General features: G+C 39.9%; 1 protein-coding gene across 1 annotated transcript in view; it reads left to right on the top strand.

Annotated features, from left to right (window-relative positions):
- The window catches only part of NFAT (NFAT nuclear factor), a 533,805-nt gene that overhangs the window by 352,508 nt on the left and 159,204 nt on the right, over window positions 1-22,093 (top strand). Inside the window, exons 6-7 of the mRNA XM_067145354.2 lie at window positions 6,699-6,889; window positions 21,831-22,012. Of these exons, the coding sequence (XP_067001455.2) occupies window positions 6,699-6,889; window positions 21,831-22,012 (373 nt within the window). The remainder of the gene's footprint in view (window positions 1-6,698; window positions 6,890-21,830; window positions 22,013-22,093) is intronic.

Genomic DNA, 22,093 nt, shown 5'->3' with positions numbered 1-22,093 from the left:
AATAAATTTTGATTTTTTTTATTATGAAAAAAATAATTTTGTCCTAGATTTCGATTTTGACCCACTGTGCGCTGGAGGGTAGTGGTGTGAGGCAAGGTTGTCATGTTTTGTCCCCAACTATACATGCAAGCATATACAGCAAATGTATAGGTAGTACCCAGTTTGAATTTTGTATTGTATTGGCTCAAGAGGCATTGCTGGAGATACAGATTTTGGTGCAAAGATGCATAGATATAACTGTCGATAATTTATTGATTATGTAAAAGCTGTTGCCCATGTGAAACGTGAAACATTGCTGCACTGCATATCCTATATGATATTGGCCTGGATGGTGGAGACATCCAAATTATTGCTAACCTGTGTTGGAATCAGACTGCATCAGTTAAGGTTGGTAACGTCAACAGCTGTACTATGGAAATAAAGTGAGGAGTGAGGCAAGGCTGTATATCTCCACTCCTCTCCAGTATGTACTCTGACAGGGCATTTTCTGAAGCACTGTAAGAAAAACAGGAGGGCATCATTGTTAATAAGCTCATAATAAATAATCTGCAATAAGTTCTGCTTGCAACAAGTGCTGAAGATCTACAGACATTACTAAACTGTGTGATTGAACACATTGCTGCAACAGGTCTGCGATTAAACATGAAAAACATCAAAGTAATGGTTGTAAGCAAACATGTCATTCAACCTGTTAATTTGGCCGTAGCACTGGAGCAAGTGCCACACTTCAAATATCCTGCCTGTGTACTTGATCAAAGTTGGATCATCATCATCATCATCGTTGTATAGTTCCAGTTTCTCGGGTACTGTTAATGAGCCTCTTCCACTTCTTCCTGTCCATATACAACTTGTCATGGAGAAAATCATCCACTGTCCATCCTTTGGTAACTAGTTCAACCTTGATGATGTCCATCCATTTGGTTTTAGGTTTCTCTGCAGGTCTTTTCCCCTCCACCTGCCTTGTCTTTCCAAGTTTATTCTGGCTGTTTTTGTAGGTTCCATCCTCATCACATGCCCGTACCACCGTAGTCTGGATGTGCCGATTAAAACTAATAGGAATGTCTTTATTCCGGCTTCTTTCCTCACCTCCTCACTTCTTAACTTGTCCATTTTGGTCTTCTGGATGGTGGATCTAAGAAATTTCATCTCTGATGCTTGCACTCTTTATGAATTTCTTTTTTTTTGAGGGTGCACGCTTCAATACCGTAGGTCAATATTGGTATGAAATAGCTGTTAAAAATCATCAGTTTGGCCGGTTTTGGAATTATGTCATCCCATAAAAGTGTTCTTAGTTGTTGGTAGAATTCTGATCCCTTTTGCCCTCTGTAATTTCATTTCAGACCAAATTATCACTGGAGATTGCACTTCCAAGGTAAGGAAAACTATCCACGTTCTAGGTGGTGGTCTCCTAGTTTTACACTTGCTGGACGCCCTTCTCTATTGACTGCCATCACCGCAGTTTTGGTCTCGCTGATGTTGAGGTTATATTCCTGGAACTGGGATTTCCATACATTGGGTCTGGTCTGTACTTCCTCTTCTGATTCACCCCAAATCATGATATCATCAGCAAAGGCCACTATATTCAGTTCACCTAACTTTTCCTAGACCACGAACCTACTACGCTGGTGTAGCAGGGGGAGAGGTGGCGCGTCCCAGGTGGCGGATAGGGGGGTCCTAAATGGCTTGCCGGCGGACTTGAGGGAAATAAAATACCTCTTGTGGACCAAACACACAACCCCCTGTGGGTGGGGGATGCAGGCGGATTCACCCACGGTATCCCCTGCCTGTCATAAGAGGCGACCAAAAAGGAGCGACCAAGGGAACCATGAAACTACTTGTGGTTAGTACCACCATGCAGGGAACACCATGGGTCGCCTTTACTTACGCTTAGTACCTCTATGTTAGGTACCAAATAGGTTTTTGATTAGTAGCAAACGAGAGCGCGACGACTTTTACAGTACCTGTGATTCGTAGCACTATATGAGTGACACTATGGGATGAGGGAACCCATGGTTCTAGCTTGCCTATGATTAGTACACACTATATAAGGAACACCACGGGATAGTAAGAGTCCCTGTGGTTAGTACACTTATGTGATGAACACCGTAGGTTTGCATTGCCTGTTAATGGCGCCGCAATGTGCGAAACAGTCTAGGTCTGTAATACATGTGCGAATTTCATTACCTGTGAGTAGTACCATAATGTGTGGAATACCGCGAGTCTACGTTACTTTTGATTAGTACCGCAACATGACAAATACTATGGTTCTACTTTTCTAGCGATAAGTACCATTCTGAAGGGCCGATAACTTGGATTTTGGACTCCTTTCGACTACGAGCATCATCGATTCAGTATTGTGCTATAGAAGCAGTCCCTTGATCAGTAATACTGTTGTTTTACGCAAGCTTCTGTTCATGTGAGGCACTGTGGGTCGGTTCTACTGATCATTTTAAATTCATATCCATCCATCCATCCATTCATTCTTCATCCTCATGTTTTGAATTCTGGTCAGTGGAGGATTTTGGACTTTTAATTTGTCATTTCATTTCGTACCATTAGGGGCCGATGACCTAGATGTTAGGCCTCTTTAAACAACAATCATCATCATCATCATCACTTTTCCTTGATGTTCTTCATTATATTGTCCATAACAGTGATGAATAATAGTGGGGGACAGTGCACTTCCTTGCTGAACTCCACTTTTGGTCTCAAATCACGATGATCAACCTTACTCAATTTGTACACAGCTAGTACAGTCTTTGTACAACATCTGAGTTTTTCTTACCAGTCCTTCTGGCACATTTCTTTTCCTCAGGCACTTCCAGATCTACTGTATCTCTTATAACACTATCATAGGCCTTTTCTATATCCATGAATACAATGACCAGGTTCTGCCTTTCTCCCAATACAGTAGAGTCTCGCTCAACCAACCTTGGCTTATCCGATATTCCATGTTATCCAACGCTGGTACTCTTACCACATTGCTGACCGGATGCTTGAGCTTGCCACATACCCTGTGGACCGGACATTTTTCTATTAAGCGTACTAGGGTGTACTTGACTATAAAAATGTACATAAATATTAAACCAGTTAAGATTTTATCTTTAAAGTCAGTGGATGTGCCTTTACAAAACCATCTTCAGCGTCAATTCCTAACACATCATTAATGTTTACATCGTTGTCGTCGTCAGAGTCACTTGAATAAATAAGCACACTAGGTAAGTTACGGCGTGTAGAGGCGTGAATATCACTTCCACTATCATTCTCACATTCAGTTTCTACTAATTCATTACCACTATATCCATTTGAACGATCATCGGCATATAATTCTTCTAAAATATCGTCGTCAGCTAACACTGTACTCCGCGGGCGCTCCATCTTGTCATTGACTGAACCGGCAGAAAGAAAGTCGACGTTTCGAAACTAAATCAAAGAATAAAAGAGGCCATGAATGAAAGAAAAGTAGCAGTTATATATCTATTATTTATTCTACTCAATGTGCAGGACCGAAATAGTTCAATATATGGTCAAGAGATGTCACAGGAAGACGGAAAACAATGTCGTGAATAAAACCGAGATTTCTCGGGTCCCGTCACCTACCGCTGGCGAGCGTACTACAATATTTCTTGGGGCCTGTCACCCAAGTGTTAATTTGAACTTTTGGTGGAGACTAAATTCTGGGACACCCGGTGTGGACGGTGCAACCGTGGGACAAGCACTGGCTTGACTGTAGGCGGTAGAACCGGTTTTTCCTCAAGGACAGGTGCAGCAAGTCTTCAGTAATTGTTCAGTGTAGTATTGGTTGGGTGCGGATGTTGTAGTTTTCATATCCTATACGGCGAGTAACCAGAAGAAAGTGATTGTTTCTATGGAAGACAAGTTGAGTCCATTAAAGAGACTGAAGAAAAGGGAAACTCTTCAAAAACGTGGCTTCGGAGTATGGTACTGGACGTGTTCCTGTGGGAGACAGGAAAAGAAGAGGGAAGAAATTGAAAAGTGGTGCTCTACTGGAGCAACAAGTGATGCACTGAAATTTAGAAACTTTTTTTTTGCTAGTGGCTTTACGCCGCACCGACACAGATAGGTCTTATGGCGATGATGGGTTAGGAAAGGCCTGGGGTTGGAAGGAAGCGTCTGTGACCTTAATTAAGGTACAGCCCCAACATTTGCCTGGTGTAAAAATGGGAAACCAAGGAAACCCATTTTCAAGGCTGCCGTCATTGGGATTCGAACTCACTATCTCCCAGATGCAAGCTCATAGCCGCGCAGCCCTAACCGCACGGCCAACTCGCCTGGTGAACGTTAGAAAAATAATGAAAAAATGCAAGTACAGAAAAGTAAGTGAAGCACTATTTCTTTGGTTCACTCGAAATCGGGAAAAGGGCCTGCCAATATCTGGCCTCATTCTGCAAGAAAAGGCAGTGTATTTCCAGAAAAAGATTAATGAAGGAGACCCTGATTTTACTGCGAGTGTTGTTTGGCTTGATCGGTGGATAAAACGGTACGGCATTAGGCAGCGTAATATCTGTGGAGAAAACTGTCAGCTAAATCCAATGAGGTGCTGAAATTTAAAAAGGAGTTTCAAGAAATAATTCTTTCTGAAGGATTAACCGGTGATCAGATTTTAAATTGTGATGAGACTGGACTAAATTTCAAGATGCTGCCATCAAAACTCTCACAGTCTTCATCTGGCTACAAGCATAGTAAGGAAAGAGTTACTGTTCTTGCCTGTAGTAATTTAATGGGAAATTAGAAGCAAAATTGCTTATGATCAGTAAAGCAAAGAAGCCTAGTGCATTTACATTTCTGTTGATGCTCTTCCTGTCCATCAAATGAATCAGAACGCTGCCTGGATGTCTGCTGACATCTTTAAAAACTTTTTTTTTTTTGCACAGTTTGTTCCAGATGTAGAAAAATGTCTAGCTTCAATCAATCTCCCTAGAAAAGCTCTTCATCTACTAGTCAACGCTCCATGACACCAAATGAAGAGCAACTTAGAAGTAGTGACATCAAAGTCATGTTCCTCCTTAATTAAGGCCACGGCTGCTTCCTTCCCACTCCTAGGCCTTCCCTATCCCATCATCACCATAAGACCTATCTGTTTCGGTGCGACGTAAAGCAATTACCAAAAGGGGAAAAAACAAAACAAGCATCATCAACTAGTCTCTCTCCATTTTTATTTGTTTTCTTGTGTGCTGGCCATTTTCTGATGATATCAGGGTGTATTTTCTTTCTCTGCCTTGTTGAGCGTTGAATTTGCCTATTAATAATTTTACCTGGTATTTGGGGATGTTATCTATGGTCTGGTGCAATAGGTCCCAAAATTCTTCTGTTTCCTCATGGTCCTTTGAGGAGTTGTTTTTATTATTAGTGGGAGCATGAGCATTTATAATAGCATAGATTTTATTAGATGCCTTTAAGGTGAGCATTGAGTCGTGGAGACTGTGATTTGAATTCTTGAACTGAGTTTATTATTTTAAGGCTGACCAAAAACTCTGTTCCGAATTGTGGGACGTTCATCAACCACTCTTCCCGGGTATACCTTTATAAAGTCTGTACTCTTGAAATTCCAAGGCATCCTGGTCAGTGTTTCTAATTTCTTGTAATCCCATGATAAGTATTTTGTGTTGGTCCATTATGTCGGTGATCGCTTTTAGTTTTCGGTTTGCATGAGTGAGTTTATATTCTGTGTAGAGAAGTAGGTTATCTGTTTTGGTTTGATTCTTGACTTTGTCTCGTAAGTGTATGTGGTACTGAGGTATCTCCGTGCCTCTGACGTCATGATATATTTTAAGTGGCAGCCCATCGTATCCGAATGCTGGCTTCTCTGAACTCTTGGTTCAGTCAGTGGAATATTTCTTGAAATACATTCCATGGTTGACTGTCAAGGTGTCAAGGACTAAGTCCCGAATTACAACTCTGGATGTGATCCAGTGAGGTGATAATGAGGCTGCTCCTCTGGAGTACAGATGCCTTGTGCAGCCGCCCCCAACCTGGAGAACAGACGCTGCATAATGGATTCCAGTGGCATTTCCTCCACTGTGGGGACCATCAACTCACCTAAAGTGGCTTATTCACCCGAAGCTGTTGGCCCTCTTAGGTAGTCAGGTTATTTCCCGCCGCTCAACACTCGGCGTTGGCAGTTTTACAGCTGGGTGCCAGACCAGCAAATCCTCCTCCTAAACATGTTCAACCAATTCATTCCAAATGTGACCACAATGTTCCTATACATCAATGTATATTATTGTAAACAATTAATTTTTAAGAATAGTTTTAATTTAACATCCACTTCAGAGCTCTGACCTAGATTATAGAATTTATGGCTGATGATGCTTGCAATGACAGGTGAAACATGTACCATCATATGCTTAAACCTTAATATAATAATTGTACCATAGTCGTAAAGACTTAGGAGTATTGAATAGGTGGTTCTCAAATAATAACGAGAATCTAATCGCCATGATGACGGCAGACATTAGATGAGGATATGGTACAAGAAGAAGAACCACCTCTTTCTACCAGCCTATCTGTTGTATGTCCAAGTGACCTTTGTAGTGACATTACAGTAAAACCATTTGGAAATAGTGATCTTTCTGGCTCTGAAATAAAGTTTCCTTTGACATTTTCCAGTTTAAATCTTGTTCATTGAATTATACATCGATGTAGAGGGTCTAACTGAAAGACATTTTTCTTTGCAGCTAGTTGGTTACAACAAGCCTACTACCTTGCAGGTGTTCATTGGTACAGATGTGGGACGAGTAGCACCACACATGTTTTACCAGGCCTGTAGGGTCAGCGGGAAGAATTCCACACCTTGTGTAGAGAAGAAAATTGATGGTACTGTTGTTATTGAAGTGAATTTCGACCCAACAAAGGACATGACTATAACGTAAGTATAGATAGAATTTTGTATTTAATGTTTGTATTTCAAAATATTTTTCACTTTCGGAACTGTTGTTGTACCTGGAAGCCCAGGGTTTGCTTCCTGGTCAGTTCAGAGATTTTTACCTTGAGCCAAGGGACGTTTCGAGGTCGAGTCAGCCTATGCGAGAACAAATTTGTCAAGTTGACCGGCCTTTGGGCTGTGCATTGTTCGCGTGGCAGGCGAAGGGCCATCAGGGATGTGGCGTCATGGGTTCATTTTTGGTTGCTGTTAAATATTGTTTGTGAAACTTGACTTTTTATTGTGGATGAAGCTGAAATCTGAGCTACACTGCATTTTAGATAAGTTGTGTGGCCCAAAGTAACAAGTGCTTCCTAGAAGTACATTTTTTGCTGGCAGCTTTTCTGTGTGTAATATGTAATCTATGAAAGGAGAAGGCCTCACTTTAAGAAGTGAAGAAAAACGCAGCTGAATTGTGCAATTTTGTTACTGTGCAGTAGTATTTTATTTACAGATTATGTTCAAAATACGCACCCTCTTGCTCCGCACAAAGCACTGTATGCGTCATAAAGCTTTCTTGCTCGCTCAGCTGTATGAAGGGTGCAACACTTTCACGTGCTGACGAAGATCATCCCTGTTATCAGGTAATGTTTCATAAATTATGTCTCACATGTAACCCCACAAAGAGAAATCCCTTCTGCAACTTTCTCCAGACACTAACCGTATATTCACTAAGTCGGATGTTACAACACCCCTGCTCCATTCAGTAACAAACAACATTTAACCTAAAAGTTTACTAATGCTCTATTGTGAGCAATGTTATAATGTTAACAAATACCCCCATGGAGTGATTACACATAATGAACTTCATAATTAGATCCAGATTGACAAATACTAATTTGCTATGTCGTGGGTAGTAGAAAGACTGAGGTGAAGCTGAGAGATTGCTGATGCTTTGGGTTAAAAATCTACTTCTGAGGCATCTGTCACTTACTGAACCATATGTGTCTAAGCACGTGCTGTGTACTTTCAGTCCGGGTCTTGGGTATTGTGTGCAGCCATTTTGATGAGATGCCAAATAGGCTGCCTGCCTATTAATTTTGATGATTTGTTTTTCTCTACCAGATGGCAGAGGTAGAATCTCAGTCACCGAGCTCGATAGCTGCAGTCGTTTAAGTGCGGCCAATATCCAGTATTCGGGAGATAGTAGGTTCGAACCCCACTGTTGGCAGCCCTGAAAATGGTTTTCCGTGGTTTCCCATTTTCACACCAGGCAAATGCTGGGGCTGTACCTTAGTTAAGGCCACGGCCGCTTCCTTTCAACTGCTAGCTCTTCCCTGTCCTATCGTCGCCATAAGACCTATCTGTGTCGGTGCAACGTAAAGCAACTAGAAAAAAAAAAAAGAAAAAAAAATCTCTGTTGGACCATGTATGACTGAGTTTTAACTCATTTTGGCAGGTAAACTCCAAACATGTTACCATAGAAGTTTTACATGCTAATTTTGCACGACATAGAGTGCTGGATGCAATTTTTTCCTACCCTTCAACACTTCTGACTAACTACCCGCGATCTTGAAACCTGGAGACCGGCACTGCACTACAGAGCCACTTTCAGTGAAGTACCTTACTGTACCTTCAAATGAGTCTGTTCAATGTTTTACAACAAATTGTTATAAACTTGACAATATATAATTATTGTTGCATGATTCTTTGGTATAAGTGCTTTTGTAACTAATGCCCAAAATAGTTTTCTGACTTAAGGAAATAAGTCCATACACTTCATGAGATTGAAGTGAACAGAACACATTGCAATGTGTTCCACCATTGTGTGTGAGTTTTCTGTGCCTCACAGAACTGATAACAGCATTTTTTAACTTGGGCAGTGTGTACCTACACTAGTACCAGCTTTGACAAGTAGTGTAGTATATGGCAAGTGGTTGGTTGAGGCATTTGCAGTAGATATAGATGTTGATTCCCATAGGGAACCTGAAATATTTGTCCCGAATGAGTAAATTTATAATACCAACTAGCTGATGTACCCGTGCTTCGCCACGGGATTCTCGGCAAAACTGACTTTGTGGTTTTCCTAACTGAAGTCAACATAGGTCATTACAAAAACGTCGGTAGGAAAGTAGCGATTAAAAGCAATGTTATCATATAAAATAATCGATCAAATGAAAAACCGCACATTTTCTCACTTTTAGCGAACAGTACTGCAGTTACACATTATGAGTCTCATTATGATAGCTGTATTGGAGTACAGAATGTAAAAGTTTCAAACAAATTTATTTAAAAACCACCATTCCAATACTTTAAAATCTCTAAGTCTAAGATACAAATACTACATACATGTTAAAATGGGACATGTTTCACTTAGGCTTTGTAAGCATCTTCAGCCATACTTAATGTAAAGCTAAGTCAGGACCCTGAACTGGGTTTCTCATTAAAGTATAATAATACAAGATAAAACAGTCATAAAATCTAGTTTGTGGAAAAAGCAATACTTAAATGCAAATAAAATTCAATAATGAACTTGTCATAGTATTATATGTACATGGAATGAATACTAGTGTTCATCTAAAAAAGTACGCGTTAGTTATTTGTAGAACGAGACAGTCATAATGATCTGACATACATTTGGATTGTCAAGCAATCTGTACAATCTAAATGTATGTCAGATCATTATGACTGTCTCGTTCTACAAATAATAACTATAATAACTATAATAACTAATGTGTACTTTTTTAGATGAACACTAGTATTCATTCCCTGTACATATAATACTATGACAAGTTCATTATTGAATTTTATTTGCATTTAAGTATTGATTTTCCACAAACTAGATTTTATGACGGTTTTATCTTGTATTATTATACTTTAATGAGAAACCCAGTTCAGGGCCCTGACTTAGCTTTAGATTAAGTATGGCTGAAGATGCTTACAAAGCCTAAGCGGAACATATCCCATTTTAACATGTATGTAGTATTTGTATCTTAGACTTACAGATTTTAAAGTATTGGAATGGTGGTTTTTAAATAAATTTGTTTGAAACTTTTACAGTACTACAGTGCCGATCTAAACAGTCCAAAGTTCCAGAGCTGGAATGACGAGGCCGCAGACAGGCGTGAACATTCCTCTACAATCATTCCGTTAAATATACACACTGCTCATTCCAATCAGTGCCTCAGAGTAGGGATTGAATAGCTCGAATGCTATGATGAACCAGTGTGTTACGTACCAGTAGTATCAGAAAATTAGAACCAGAGGAATGGCATGCTAAAGAAGAAAGTTATCTAACTCCCCAGCTACTTCCCGCCAATATTCAGGCAGGCTGTTACACACGGTACGACCGGGCGAGTTGACTGTGTGGTTACGGGCGCGCAGCTGTGAGCTTGAATCCGAGAGATAGTGGATTCGAACCCCACTGTCGGCAACCCTGAAGATGGTATTCCATAGTTTCCCATTTTCACACCAGGCAAATGCTGGGGCTGTACCTTAATTAAGGCCAAGGCCACTTTCTTCACACTCCTAGCCCTTTCCTATCCCATTGTCGCCGTAAGACCTATCTGTAGGATTCTAAATGTAGGATGCTAAAAGATTTGTTTTATCACCTATTCAATACATATAAATTTTACAAATTAGGAATTTATTATTGATTCCACTTGAGACATGTTTCGCCCTTCATTGAGGACATCATCAGTCAAATTATCACCTCAAGGCAAAAATCAGGTACCTGGTTAGTAGTTGACATGCACAAATTAATACATATTATTAATACACATACTAAAATTAAGTATGGGAAATAGTTATACAAAAGTGATGGTTGAACATATAGGTTTATAGATGAAAAGTCAGTACCAATGCGTAAAATTAAAATAGTAGAGTTCGGCAGTGGTGCTCTGGAGAACAGTTGACGCAATCATAGGAAAATATAAAGTTTAAAAATATTTACATTATAACAATTAAGGGAGAAAACGTGTAGTGTTCGGCGTCAATGTTTGTAACCAAAAATTAATGTCAAAGGTTGGTAACTATACAGTATTTACATTGTTCATGTTACCGTGTTTTAGTGGTAGGTAGAGGTGAAAGAAGGTGCGGGCGTGAACGGGTCTCAAACTACGGAATCAAAGTTAATGTAAAATTTAACAAGGTTATATTTTCTTTTCAAAATAAAGAAATAACAAACATGGCAGGTACAGAGTAGCAAGTCAACAAAATGTAGGTACAATATTTACTAGATTTGGGCTCAGCGCCCTTGCTTCACAATTCGTGGGCAATCAGCCCAACCTTACTTCAAAATAAGTTTTACCAGAGGGGCAGAAAACCCCATTCATGTTCAGGAACATTTGCTCCAAATTACACTGAAAAGCCTCCACGAGGCATACAACACTCAATTTTCGAAAAAAGAGCCACTCGCTCTCAACTTTAAGCCTCTCAAAGGCCACACCAAACTCCACCTTCAAGTTGTCCTCTAAGGACATAGACACAGGGGTAATTACAATGACCTCTAAAGAAACAATTTGAGAGGAGGCGAACAGCACTCCTAATGTATTTGTTTCAAAACCTAATTTGGCTCTAGGCCACTGATGCAAGGGCTAATCCCATACTACGGAGGTGACTTTAGAAAAGAAACAAATTTACATAATGTTAAGGAAGAATAGGTTGAGAAAATAAGTTCACCTCAAAACAATATGAGTGGGAGCTCGAGAGGGTTAAGCACTCTCTATCCCAATACGTAGTTTAAAAGATAGAATAGATACCAGTTTCTTTACATTTTAGGGAAGGTTACATAAGGGAAAAACTTCGGACCCGCCCCGAGAGTTAAACTGCTGAGCTAGCAAAGAAAGAAGTTATTAATTGGCCATTACCTTGTTGTTGACCGCTGCCGAAGAAAGAGGCGCTTCCCGCCCCCTGCTATGTACTTTACACACTGAAAGATGGAACAGAAGTGGCCCGGAGACCCTAAAATCAGCAGTTTATATCCTCTCGCGGAAGGTTCGAGGCGTTAGGGGAATGAAAACACCCTCCCACAAACTCTTTATTGGGTAGGATACAGCAACATATTCAAGTTGGGGGAAGATACCTCGGATTGGTCAGAAATTAATAAAAGAAATTCGGGATTGGTTAAATACAAAACAAGGGGAAGGAGAGGGGTATACAGCCAACTTAAACAATAACAGAAAGAAATTTAACAAGAAACAAACTTTTGAAATAAAAATTTCTCCAAAACAATAGTTCTTTCACTCCGCACTAGGGTGCACTATTGTTGATCTTCAGTAGTGTCCTCTAGAAGAGAAAGTTCACACTTCTTACTACAAGCAAAACAAAAATACGTCGAAAATGACACAGTTCAAAAACTCTAAAATTTCCAGGTAGTGACATCTTCTGAGAAACTTGAAAATTAATACCGTCAATAAAGTTCAGACTTCCTCCAGCAGAGGAGTTTCAATTGGCGCACCTTTTAAATTAGTGGCGTGGAGGTGTACCGCCCGGTACAGTTCAATTGAACAGTTGAGATAAAGTTTAAAAATGTTTACATTATAACATTCAGCGTAAATGTTTTTGATAAAAAATAATGTCAATGGTTGGTAACTATATAGTAATTACATTATCTAATTGAACAGTTGAGAATTTACAATTATATACATATTTACACAAGAGCAGCTTGGTGCGCAAGGATAAAAAATTCTAGTACCAAGTGCGTCCTGATGTTTTAGAGGTTGGAAGAAGGAATTAGCATTGACATTTCAGAAATATGTAGAGCGGTTTATTTTAGTTAAAATCACCGGGGGTAGGGAAATATTTCATAGCCAAATGAGGTTTTATAGGCATCAAGCTGAAAGTTGTCTGGTTGCAGCACCGAGATTGGTACGGAGACTGGTCAGTGTGGATGGAGATTCATGGGTATTCTGTGCGTTTGAATGGCAACAATGGTGACAGTTATTAGTGGGTAATTGCTAATTAGGAAAATGTTGCGGGTTGAAACTTTCGCTTATTCTTTTAGTTGACTTCTGTAGCATCGAATGTGATGTGAAGACATCGGTGTGAGATGCCTGTGGGACAAATTGATACTGTTCCGTGGAATAAATTATGGCGGACTTCGGGATGAAGTTATTGTTTTTTACTGGTCTGGTGAGATAGAATAGAGTTGCTTGTGTTGTGAACTGCGGTGGAGAGATTAGAATGTATACGGCAACTGCAGAGTCAGAGCGTTGTAGCTGGGGTGAGGCATCTTCTCATTCTGACTGTGAAGAGGAGCCGTAATGGCCCTAACCGCATGTGCGTATTACCGACTGAGCCTCCTTCATAGTCCACCAATACTCATCAACAATTACCTCTCAGCGACACATCAGATAACTTCCACTTCATACAATACAACTTTCAACAACACGCCGGAACCCAGCGCACATCGGCACGAATATGGCGTGCCACTACGGCTCCTCTTCGCAGTCAGAATGAGAAGATGCCTCACCCCAGCTACAACGCTCTGACTCTGCAGTTGCCGTATACATTCTAATCTCTCCACCGCAGTTCACAACACAAGCAACTCTATTCTATCTCACCAGACCAGTAAAAAACAATAACTTCATCCCGAAGTCCGCCATACTTTATTCCACGGAACAATATCAGTTTGTCCCACAGGCATCTCACACCGATGCCTTCACATCACATTCGATGCTACAGAAGTCAACTAAAAGAATAAGCGAAAGTTTCAACCCGCAACATTTTCCTAATTAGCAATTACCCACTAATAACTGTCACCATTGTTGCCATTCAAACGCACGGAATACCCATGAATCTCCATCCACACTGACCAGTCTCCGTACCGATCTTGGTGCTGCAACCAGACAACTTTCAGCTTGATGCCTATAAAACCTCATTTGGCTATGAAATATTTCCCTACCCCCGGTGATTTTAACTAAAATAAACCGCTCTACATATTTCTGAAATGTCAATGTCCTTCTTCCAACCTCTAAAACATCAGGACGCACTTGGTACTAGAATTTTTTATCCTTGCGCACCAAGCTGCTCTTGTGTAAATATGTATATAATTGTAAATTCTCAACTGTTCAATTAGATAATGTAATTACTATATAGTTACCAACCATTGACATTATTTTTTATCACAAACATTTACGCTGAATGTTATAATGTAAACATTTTTAAACTTTATCTCAACTGTTCAATTGAACAATGTAAATACTGTATAGTTACCAACCTTTGACATTAATTTTTGGTTACAAACATTGACGCCGAACACTACACCTTTTCTCCCTTAATTGTTATAATGTAAATATTTTTAAACTTTATATTTTCCTATGATTGCGTCAACTGTTCTCCAGAGCACCACTGCCGAACTCTACTATTTTAATTTTACGCATTGGTACTGACTTTTCATCTATAAACCTATATGTTCAACCATCACTTTTGTATAACTATTTCCCATACTTAATTTTAGTATGTGTATTAATAATATGTATTAATTTGTGCATGTCAACTACTAACCAGGTACCTGATTTTTGCCTTGAGGTGATAATTTGACTGATGATGTCCTCAATGAAGGGCGAAACATGTCTCAAGTGGAATCAATAATAAATTCCTAATTTATAAAATTTATATGTATTGAATAGGTGATAAAACAAACCTTTTAGCATCCTACATTCAGTATCTTCAATACGGATAACAATGATTTTTATCACTTGCAAAGACCTATCTGTGTCGGTGCGTCATAAAACAAATTCTAAAAAAAGACCTATCTGTGTTGGTGTGACTTAAGGCAAATTAAAGAAATACTCGGTACGCAGCAGTAATCCTATCTATCAGAGAAGGGTGGCAACAGTAGACACAAACACATCACAACAAACAATGGTCAGTGTAATGTTACTGTTGATCAATTTTATCAGCTTTCTATATTGTAGGCTGTTACACATAGTTTTCTTTTGATTCTGTGATATTAGGGTGTCTTATAAAATTATTTATAGCGTAGATTGTAGTTATTCTCCGACTTTACACACCGATTTTCATTAAATTCTGTTTACCCAGTTTTATCGTGAATCGGTGCTGATATAGACTTAGTAACAAAAATACAAATTCAAGAATATCTTTGTGATCTTAGACAATACGACAACAATGTATAAGACATAAATGGTCAGAAATATCTAAATATATATAAAATATAATACTATATAACTTGAGTTATGTAGTATTTATCGGTATGACCACTAATAACAAATATTATTGAGAATTACATTGTAGCGACTTATTCCCCAACTCCGCCTACCGATTTTCGTTAAGGTACGACCACTAATAATATAAATGTTTGACAATTTTTAGTCCTTCCCCTAAGTTACCATTTCAGTCGCCGTGAATACATTTATTTATGGCCCAAATTATAGAGACTTACTCTCCGACTTTGCCTACTGACTTTCATTAAGATATGACCACCAATAACATAAATATTTGAGAATTAAATTTTAGGCCTTCCCCTAAACTACCATTTCACTCATCGTGACTAAAATTATTTATAGCCTAGATTGTGGCGACTTATTCCCTGACTTTGCGTACCAATTTTCATTAAATTCTATTCAGCCGTTTTCTCGTGATGCGTGTACATACAGACAGACAGACAGACAGACAGACAGACAGACAGACAGACAGACAGACAGACAGACAGACAGAAATTACGGAAAATTAAGAAGTGCATTTCCTTGGTACTGTGGACACGACTGATACAGAAATACCATCCTTTTTAAATTTTGAGCAATGTACAGACAAAACTCTTATTTTATATATACAGATTAATAGATATAAATGGTCTGTTATTGGACATAATAAATTTTCCAGCTAACTCATTCCTGGTTGCCAGCGGTTTGCCCCACTGTGCTAAGTTTGGCTCATCAGTTGGTAAATAGGACACCCACCAAGACGCATGGCTAGTGTATACCGTAGAGGCCACTGCGTAGGCTATTTGGAGCCACCGGCAGTGCCACTGCACTATGAGAGACTTTGTCTCATTAACCAGAAATTGATGCCTGTCTGGCCATCAGATATAATCAACATCTATTTCATCTGATGGCCAGGCAGGCATCAATTTCTGGTTAATGAGACAAAGTCTCTCATAGTGCAGTGGCACTGCCGGTGGCTCCAAATAGCCTACGCAGTGGCCTCTACGGTATACACTAGCCATGCGTCTTGGTGGGTGTCCTATTTACCAACTGATGAGCCCAACATAGCACAGTGGAGCAAACCACTGGCAACCAGGAATGAGTTAGCTGAAAAATGTATAATGTCCAATAACGGACCATTTATATTGGCATTTGCAGTGCTCGGCTTTCTGAGAACTCCCACTGAAATATTATCTTAACATAATCTGGAGCAGTGCATCCCTGACCTGAATAGTCTAGTTGTATAGATGGAGACAGTCTCCACTGAAGTAAATGAGATGATGTCTGACCGGCTCCACATCTACATATCACAGGCTTGATCTGATAACCCTGTTTTCTGAAGAATGCTTTTATACCTCATAACTTCTGAGCTTAACTTTAAGTAACCTCCATGTTGACAAGATTTTCAAGTAAAACGAGTTATTTGACTTACAGTTTGAGAAGAGCAAGTCTGTTGTAATGGTTCAACGTGAGTTCCATTGTTGTATCACCACCACCACCACTATCAACATCATTGTGCACTATCTCCAGTTGCCTGGGTGGGTTTATGAACCTCTTCCATATCTGTCAGTCTTCAACATTTATCCATACTATTCCTCTGTGCATCATATTCTGTTCCCTTGGTCTGGTGCCCTTTATCTCTCTCTCCAGCCATACTCTTGCTATTCTATCAAGTGCCATTCATTTAACATGGCCAAACCATTTTAGTCTTAATCTTTCAATACGTTTTAAGAGAGATTTCTCGAGAATACCATATTGCACATTACTGACACCTAATAGGAAAATGCAGAAGTGCATAAGGGCTCTTAATACATTAGGTCAGTATCACACTGGGATGCCATGGCAGCAATGCCAACAGCCATGACATTCGGCCACCAGAAAAAACCACCACTTAAACAGCCAAATAAGCTATGAGCTTTGCCACCAGTTGAGTGAATAGCATTCAAGATGAATGCTGAAGAGATGGTAGCAGTAATGACCTTTCATGCAATGTAGGAAACAAAACTATAAAAAGAAAGGAACAGAAAATTGTAGGTGAATCCTTTCTTAATCAGACAACCTAAAAATGGAATGTTTTTCAATATGTACTCTTGATTAAAGAAAATATCCTGGTTAAGTTCTTTTCCTGTTTGTGTTTATCCATAGGAACATTTAATGAATTATTAACTCTATGTGATGATGATGTAATAAAACAAGATACTGTTCTTAGAAAGTACATCAGTTTATTGTATTAAGGTTGTTTTTTCAATAGCAGATGAATTCCATAGTGATAGTTGTCAGTGTCGAAATGATCCATGTTTGAAAAAAATAGAGATAGACTACACACATGGATGAACTGTCGTTGGTTTGGCCTTTGTGGCACTGATGGCAGTAGCGAGGGGCATTTAAAAATCTAGCCTTTACTGGATGCGGGAAAAGATGTAAGACCTGAAAGACTGGGCCAACGTACGTCTCATTTTCAGTGATTGGAATCAATTTGTTACCCTAGATCGAAATGGAAGTAACATTCCTTGGGACTTCATGTACCGCTCGGCGTAGCGATTTGTTCGTGTTACAATCAGCTGGACGAGTTCATACATACATACATACATACATACATACATACATACATACATACATACATTATCATTATAGACTGTTATGCCTTTCAGCGTTCAGTCTGCAAGCCTCTGAGAATTTACTAAACGTCGCCACAATCCTCGATTTGCAACTAGTGTTGTGGCCTCATTTAGTTCTATACCTCTTATCCTTACATCGTTAGAAACAGAGTCTAACCATCGTCGTCTTGGTCTCCCTCTACTTCTCTTACCCTCCATAACAGAGTCCATTATTCTCCTAGGTAACCTATCCTCCTCCATTCGCCTCACATGACCCCACCACCGAAGCCGGTTTATGCGTACAGCTTCATCCATGGAGTTCATTCCTAAATCAGCCTTTATCTCCTCATTCCGAGTACCCTCCTGCCATTGTTCCCACCTGTTTGTACCAACAATCATTCTTGCTACTTTCATGTCTGTTATTTCTAACTTATGAATAAAATATCCTGAGTCCACCCAGCTTTCGCTCCCGTAAAGCAAAGTTGGTCTGAAAACAGACCAATGTAAAGATAGTTTCGTCTGGGAGCTGACTTCCTTCTTACAGAATACTGCTGATCGCAACTGCGAACTCACTGCATTAGCTTTACTACACCTAGATTCAATCTCACTTACTATATTACCATCCTGGGAGAACACACAACCGAAATACTTGAACTTATCGACCTGTTCTAGCTTTGTATTACCAATCTGACATTCAATTCTGTTGAATTTCTTACCTACTGACATCAATTTAGTCTTCGAGAGGCTAATTTTCATACCATACTCATTGCACCTATTTTCAAATTCCAAGATATTAGACTGCAGGCTTTCGGCACAGTCTGCCATTAAGACCAAGTCGTCAGCATAGGCCAAACTGCTTACTACATTTCCACCTAACTGAATCCCTCCCTGCCATTTTATACCATTCAGCAGATGATCCATGTAAGCTACGAACAGAAAAGGTGAAAGATTACAGCCTTCTCTAACCCCTGTAAGTACCCTGAACCAAGAACTCATTCTACCATCAATTCTCACTGAAGCCCAATTGTCAACATAAATGCCTTTGATTGATTTTAATAATCTACCTTTAATTCCATAGTCCCCCAGTATGGCGAACATCTTTTCCCTTGGTACCCTGTCATATGGTTTCTCCAGATCTACGAAACATAAACACAACTGCCTATTCCTCTCGTAGCATTTTTCAATTACCTGGCGCATACTGAAAATCTGATCCTGACAGCCTCTCTGTGGTCTGAAACCACACTGGTTTTCATCCAACTTCCTCTCAACGACTGATCGCACCCTCCCTTCCAAGATGCCAGTGAATACTTTGCCTGGTATACTAATCAATGAGATACCTCGATAGTTGTTGCAATCCTTCCTGTTCCCTTGCTTATAGATAGGTGCAATTACTGCTTTTGTCCAATCTGAAGGTACCTTACCAACACTCCACGCTAATTTTACTACTCTATGAAGCCATTTCACCCGTGCCTTCCCACTATACTTCACCATTTCAGGTCTAATTTCATCTATTCCTGCTGCCTTATGATAATGGAGTTTATTTACTATCCTTTGCACTTCCTCAAGCATAATTTCACCAACATCATTTTCCTCCTCCCCATGAGCTTGGCTGTTTGCAACACCACCATGATGATTTCCTTTTACATTGAGAAGATGTTCAAAATATTCCCTCCACCTCTCCAGTGATTCCCTGGGATCTATTATGAGTTCACCTGAATTACTCAAAACACTCTTCATTTCCTTTTTCCCCTCCCTTCCTAAGATTCTTTATTACTGTCCATAAAGGTCTCCCTGCTGCTTGACCTAGTCTTTCCATGTTATTACCAAAATCGTCCCTTGACTTCTTTTTGGATTCAACAACTATTTGTTTCGCTCTGTTTCTTTCATCTATGTACAAATCCCTGTCTGCCTCGGCCCTTGTTTGGAGCCATTTCTGATAAGCCTTCTTTTTACGTTTACAGGCTACTCTCACTTCATCATTCCACCAAGATGTTCGCCTTTTCCCATCTTTACACACAGTTGTTCCTAGGCATTCCCTTGCTGTTTCTATTACAGCATCCCTGTATGCCACCCATTCACTTTCTATATCCTGAACCTGCTTACTGTCTACTGTTCGGAACTTCTCACTAATCATATCCATGTATTTCTGTCTAATTTCCTCGTCCTGGAGATTTTCTACCCTTATTCGTTTGCAGACAGATTTCACTTTCTCTACCCTAGGCCTAGAGATACTTAGTTCACTACAGATCAGATAGTGGTCTGTATGATCGAAAAATCCCCGAAAAACTCGTACATTCCTAACAGATTTCCTGAATTCAAAATCTGTTAAGATATAGTCTATTATGGATCTGGTACCCCTAGCCTCCCATGTGTAGCGGTGAATAGCCTTATGCTTGAAGAATGTATTCGTAACAGATAAACCCATACTAGCACAGAAGTCCAGCAAATGCTTCGCATTCCCATTAGCTTCCATATCTTCCCCACATTTACCAATCACCCTTTCGTATCCTTCAGTTCTATTCCCAACTCTCGCATTGAAATCGCCCATTAGCACTATTCTATCCTTGCTGTTGACCCTGACCACGATGTCACTCAATGCGTCATAAAACTTGTCAACTTCATCCTCATCTGCACCCTCACATGGTGAATACACGGACACAATTCTTGTCGTAATTCCTCCCACTGACAAATCTACCCACATCATTCGCTCATTTACGTGCCTAACAGAAACTATGTTGCGTGCAATGGTATTCCTGATAAAGAGCCCTACCCCAGACTCTGCCCTTCCCTTTCTAACACCCGTCAAGTACACTTTATAATCTCCTATCTCTTCCTCATTATCTCCCCTTACCCGAATATCACTTACTCCTAGCACATCCAGGAGCATCCTCTTTGCTGACTCAGCCAGTTCTACCTTTTTTCTTCCATAAGCCCCATTAATATTGATAGCTCCCCATCGAATTCCATTTCGTTCGCCAGGTTGTTTCCAAGGAGTCCCTCGCCTGTCAAATGGGAGTGGGACTCCATTACTCCCATAGGTCCGAGGCTTGCTTAAAGTGTTCTGAGCTCGCTAAATTCATGAAGCAGGATGCTGCCCTACTTGCACATAGTCCAAGTGAGGATCTCTCCTCTAACGGGTTATGGACCACCGGTGAATTGTATAGTCCTAGCTGCCTGAGCACAAGGAGGGCCATGACTCAGAATATGTCCGAGATGCCCACTCCCATTCCATAGCAACTGGTATCCCGACTCTCAGGACCACTTACTAGGCCACTCAGCCGTTGCCCATGGTTCACGAACTAGGACGTGACTACAGTAACCCACAAACATGAGTTCAAGTGAAAAAAAAGTTTGAAAGTCTTTACTGGTTCTAAAACCTTTAGTGCTAAACCTTGGTGTCCAAACACATTATAAAAATGGTTACTTCTTATGTAATTATCCATGCCTTCCCAGTAAAAATTACATGCAGGACTACCACATTCAGTATGAATAGTCCTGGAAACAACAGTCCCTTCTATATTATTTCACCCTCACCATGGTCTAATTTGGCAACATCTACATCACTATTGTGAGAATCACTGCTGATATTGTAATTATTATCCTCATAATCTGTAAAACACTTATTTTATATTCCTTGTGTAGCATTGATAGAAAAATGATCATTGTTTACCTACTATATTGCAAGAAAAGTACACGTGCGAATAGTCAGTGAATTTCACACATTGATAACAAGATTAAAAATTTGTTAAAATGGATTGATAGATATACAAAATGAAAGAATGAAGCTTTATTTAGATGGCTGTGAGGAGACCTTGGACATAGTTCGAAGGAAAATCATGAGATAGAACGACAATGCAGATATGGTGGGATTCGTGTCGAATATGTCACTCCACAGCAGCAGACGGCTACTGCATGCTACACGACACTCCACACTGTCAGGTTAACACTTGGCATCTTGGTTAGCAGCAATGCCTACTCAGAAGTGCTGCCAGATGGATGCCAGGTACAATATGTGACAAACTGATACATCGACTTTGACCGAGGTGCTGACAGCAGCTGCATCATATCCTGTTAGCATACTACTACTACTACTACTACTACTACTACTACTACTACTACTACTACACCATTGTAACTACATTCTGAACATTATATTTTATGAAGTTTTTAATCTTATTCTTGCAGCTGTGATTGTGTTGGCATCCTTAAAGAGCGCAATGTGGATGTCGAACATCGTTTTCCAGACCAGACTGGGACACGTAACAAGAAAAAGTCAACACGGTGTCGTATGGTGTTCAGGACGACCGTAACACACCCAGACGGTTCCACAGAGGTTTTACAGACAACCTCTCAGCCCATTGTTTGTAGTAAGTAGATGGTTGTCACAGATTACTTGTTTGTTTAGTTGTTGACTTTCTCTTCTTTAATAACTGGGCGCTGTACTTCAC

The sequence above is a fragment of the Anabrus simplex genome, chromosome 4 (assembly GCF_040414725.1).
Source record: "Anabrus simplex isolate iqAnaSimp1 chromosome 4, ASM4041472v1, whole genome shotgun sequence".
Lineage (NCBI taxonomy): Eukaryota > Metazoa > Arthropoda > Insecta > Orthoptera > Tettigoniidae > Anabrus > Anabrus simplex.
Note: the sequence above shows the minus strand (reverse complement) of the source record. Positions and strands in the feature narration are given on the sequence as shown.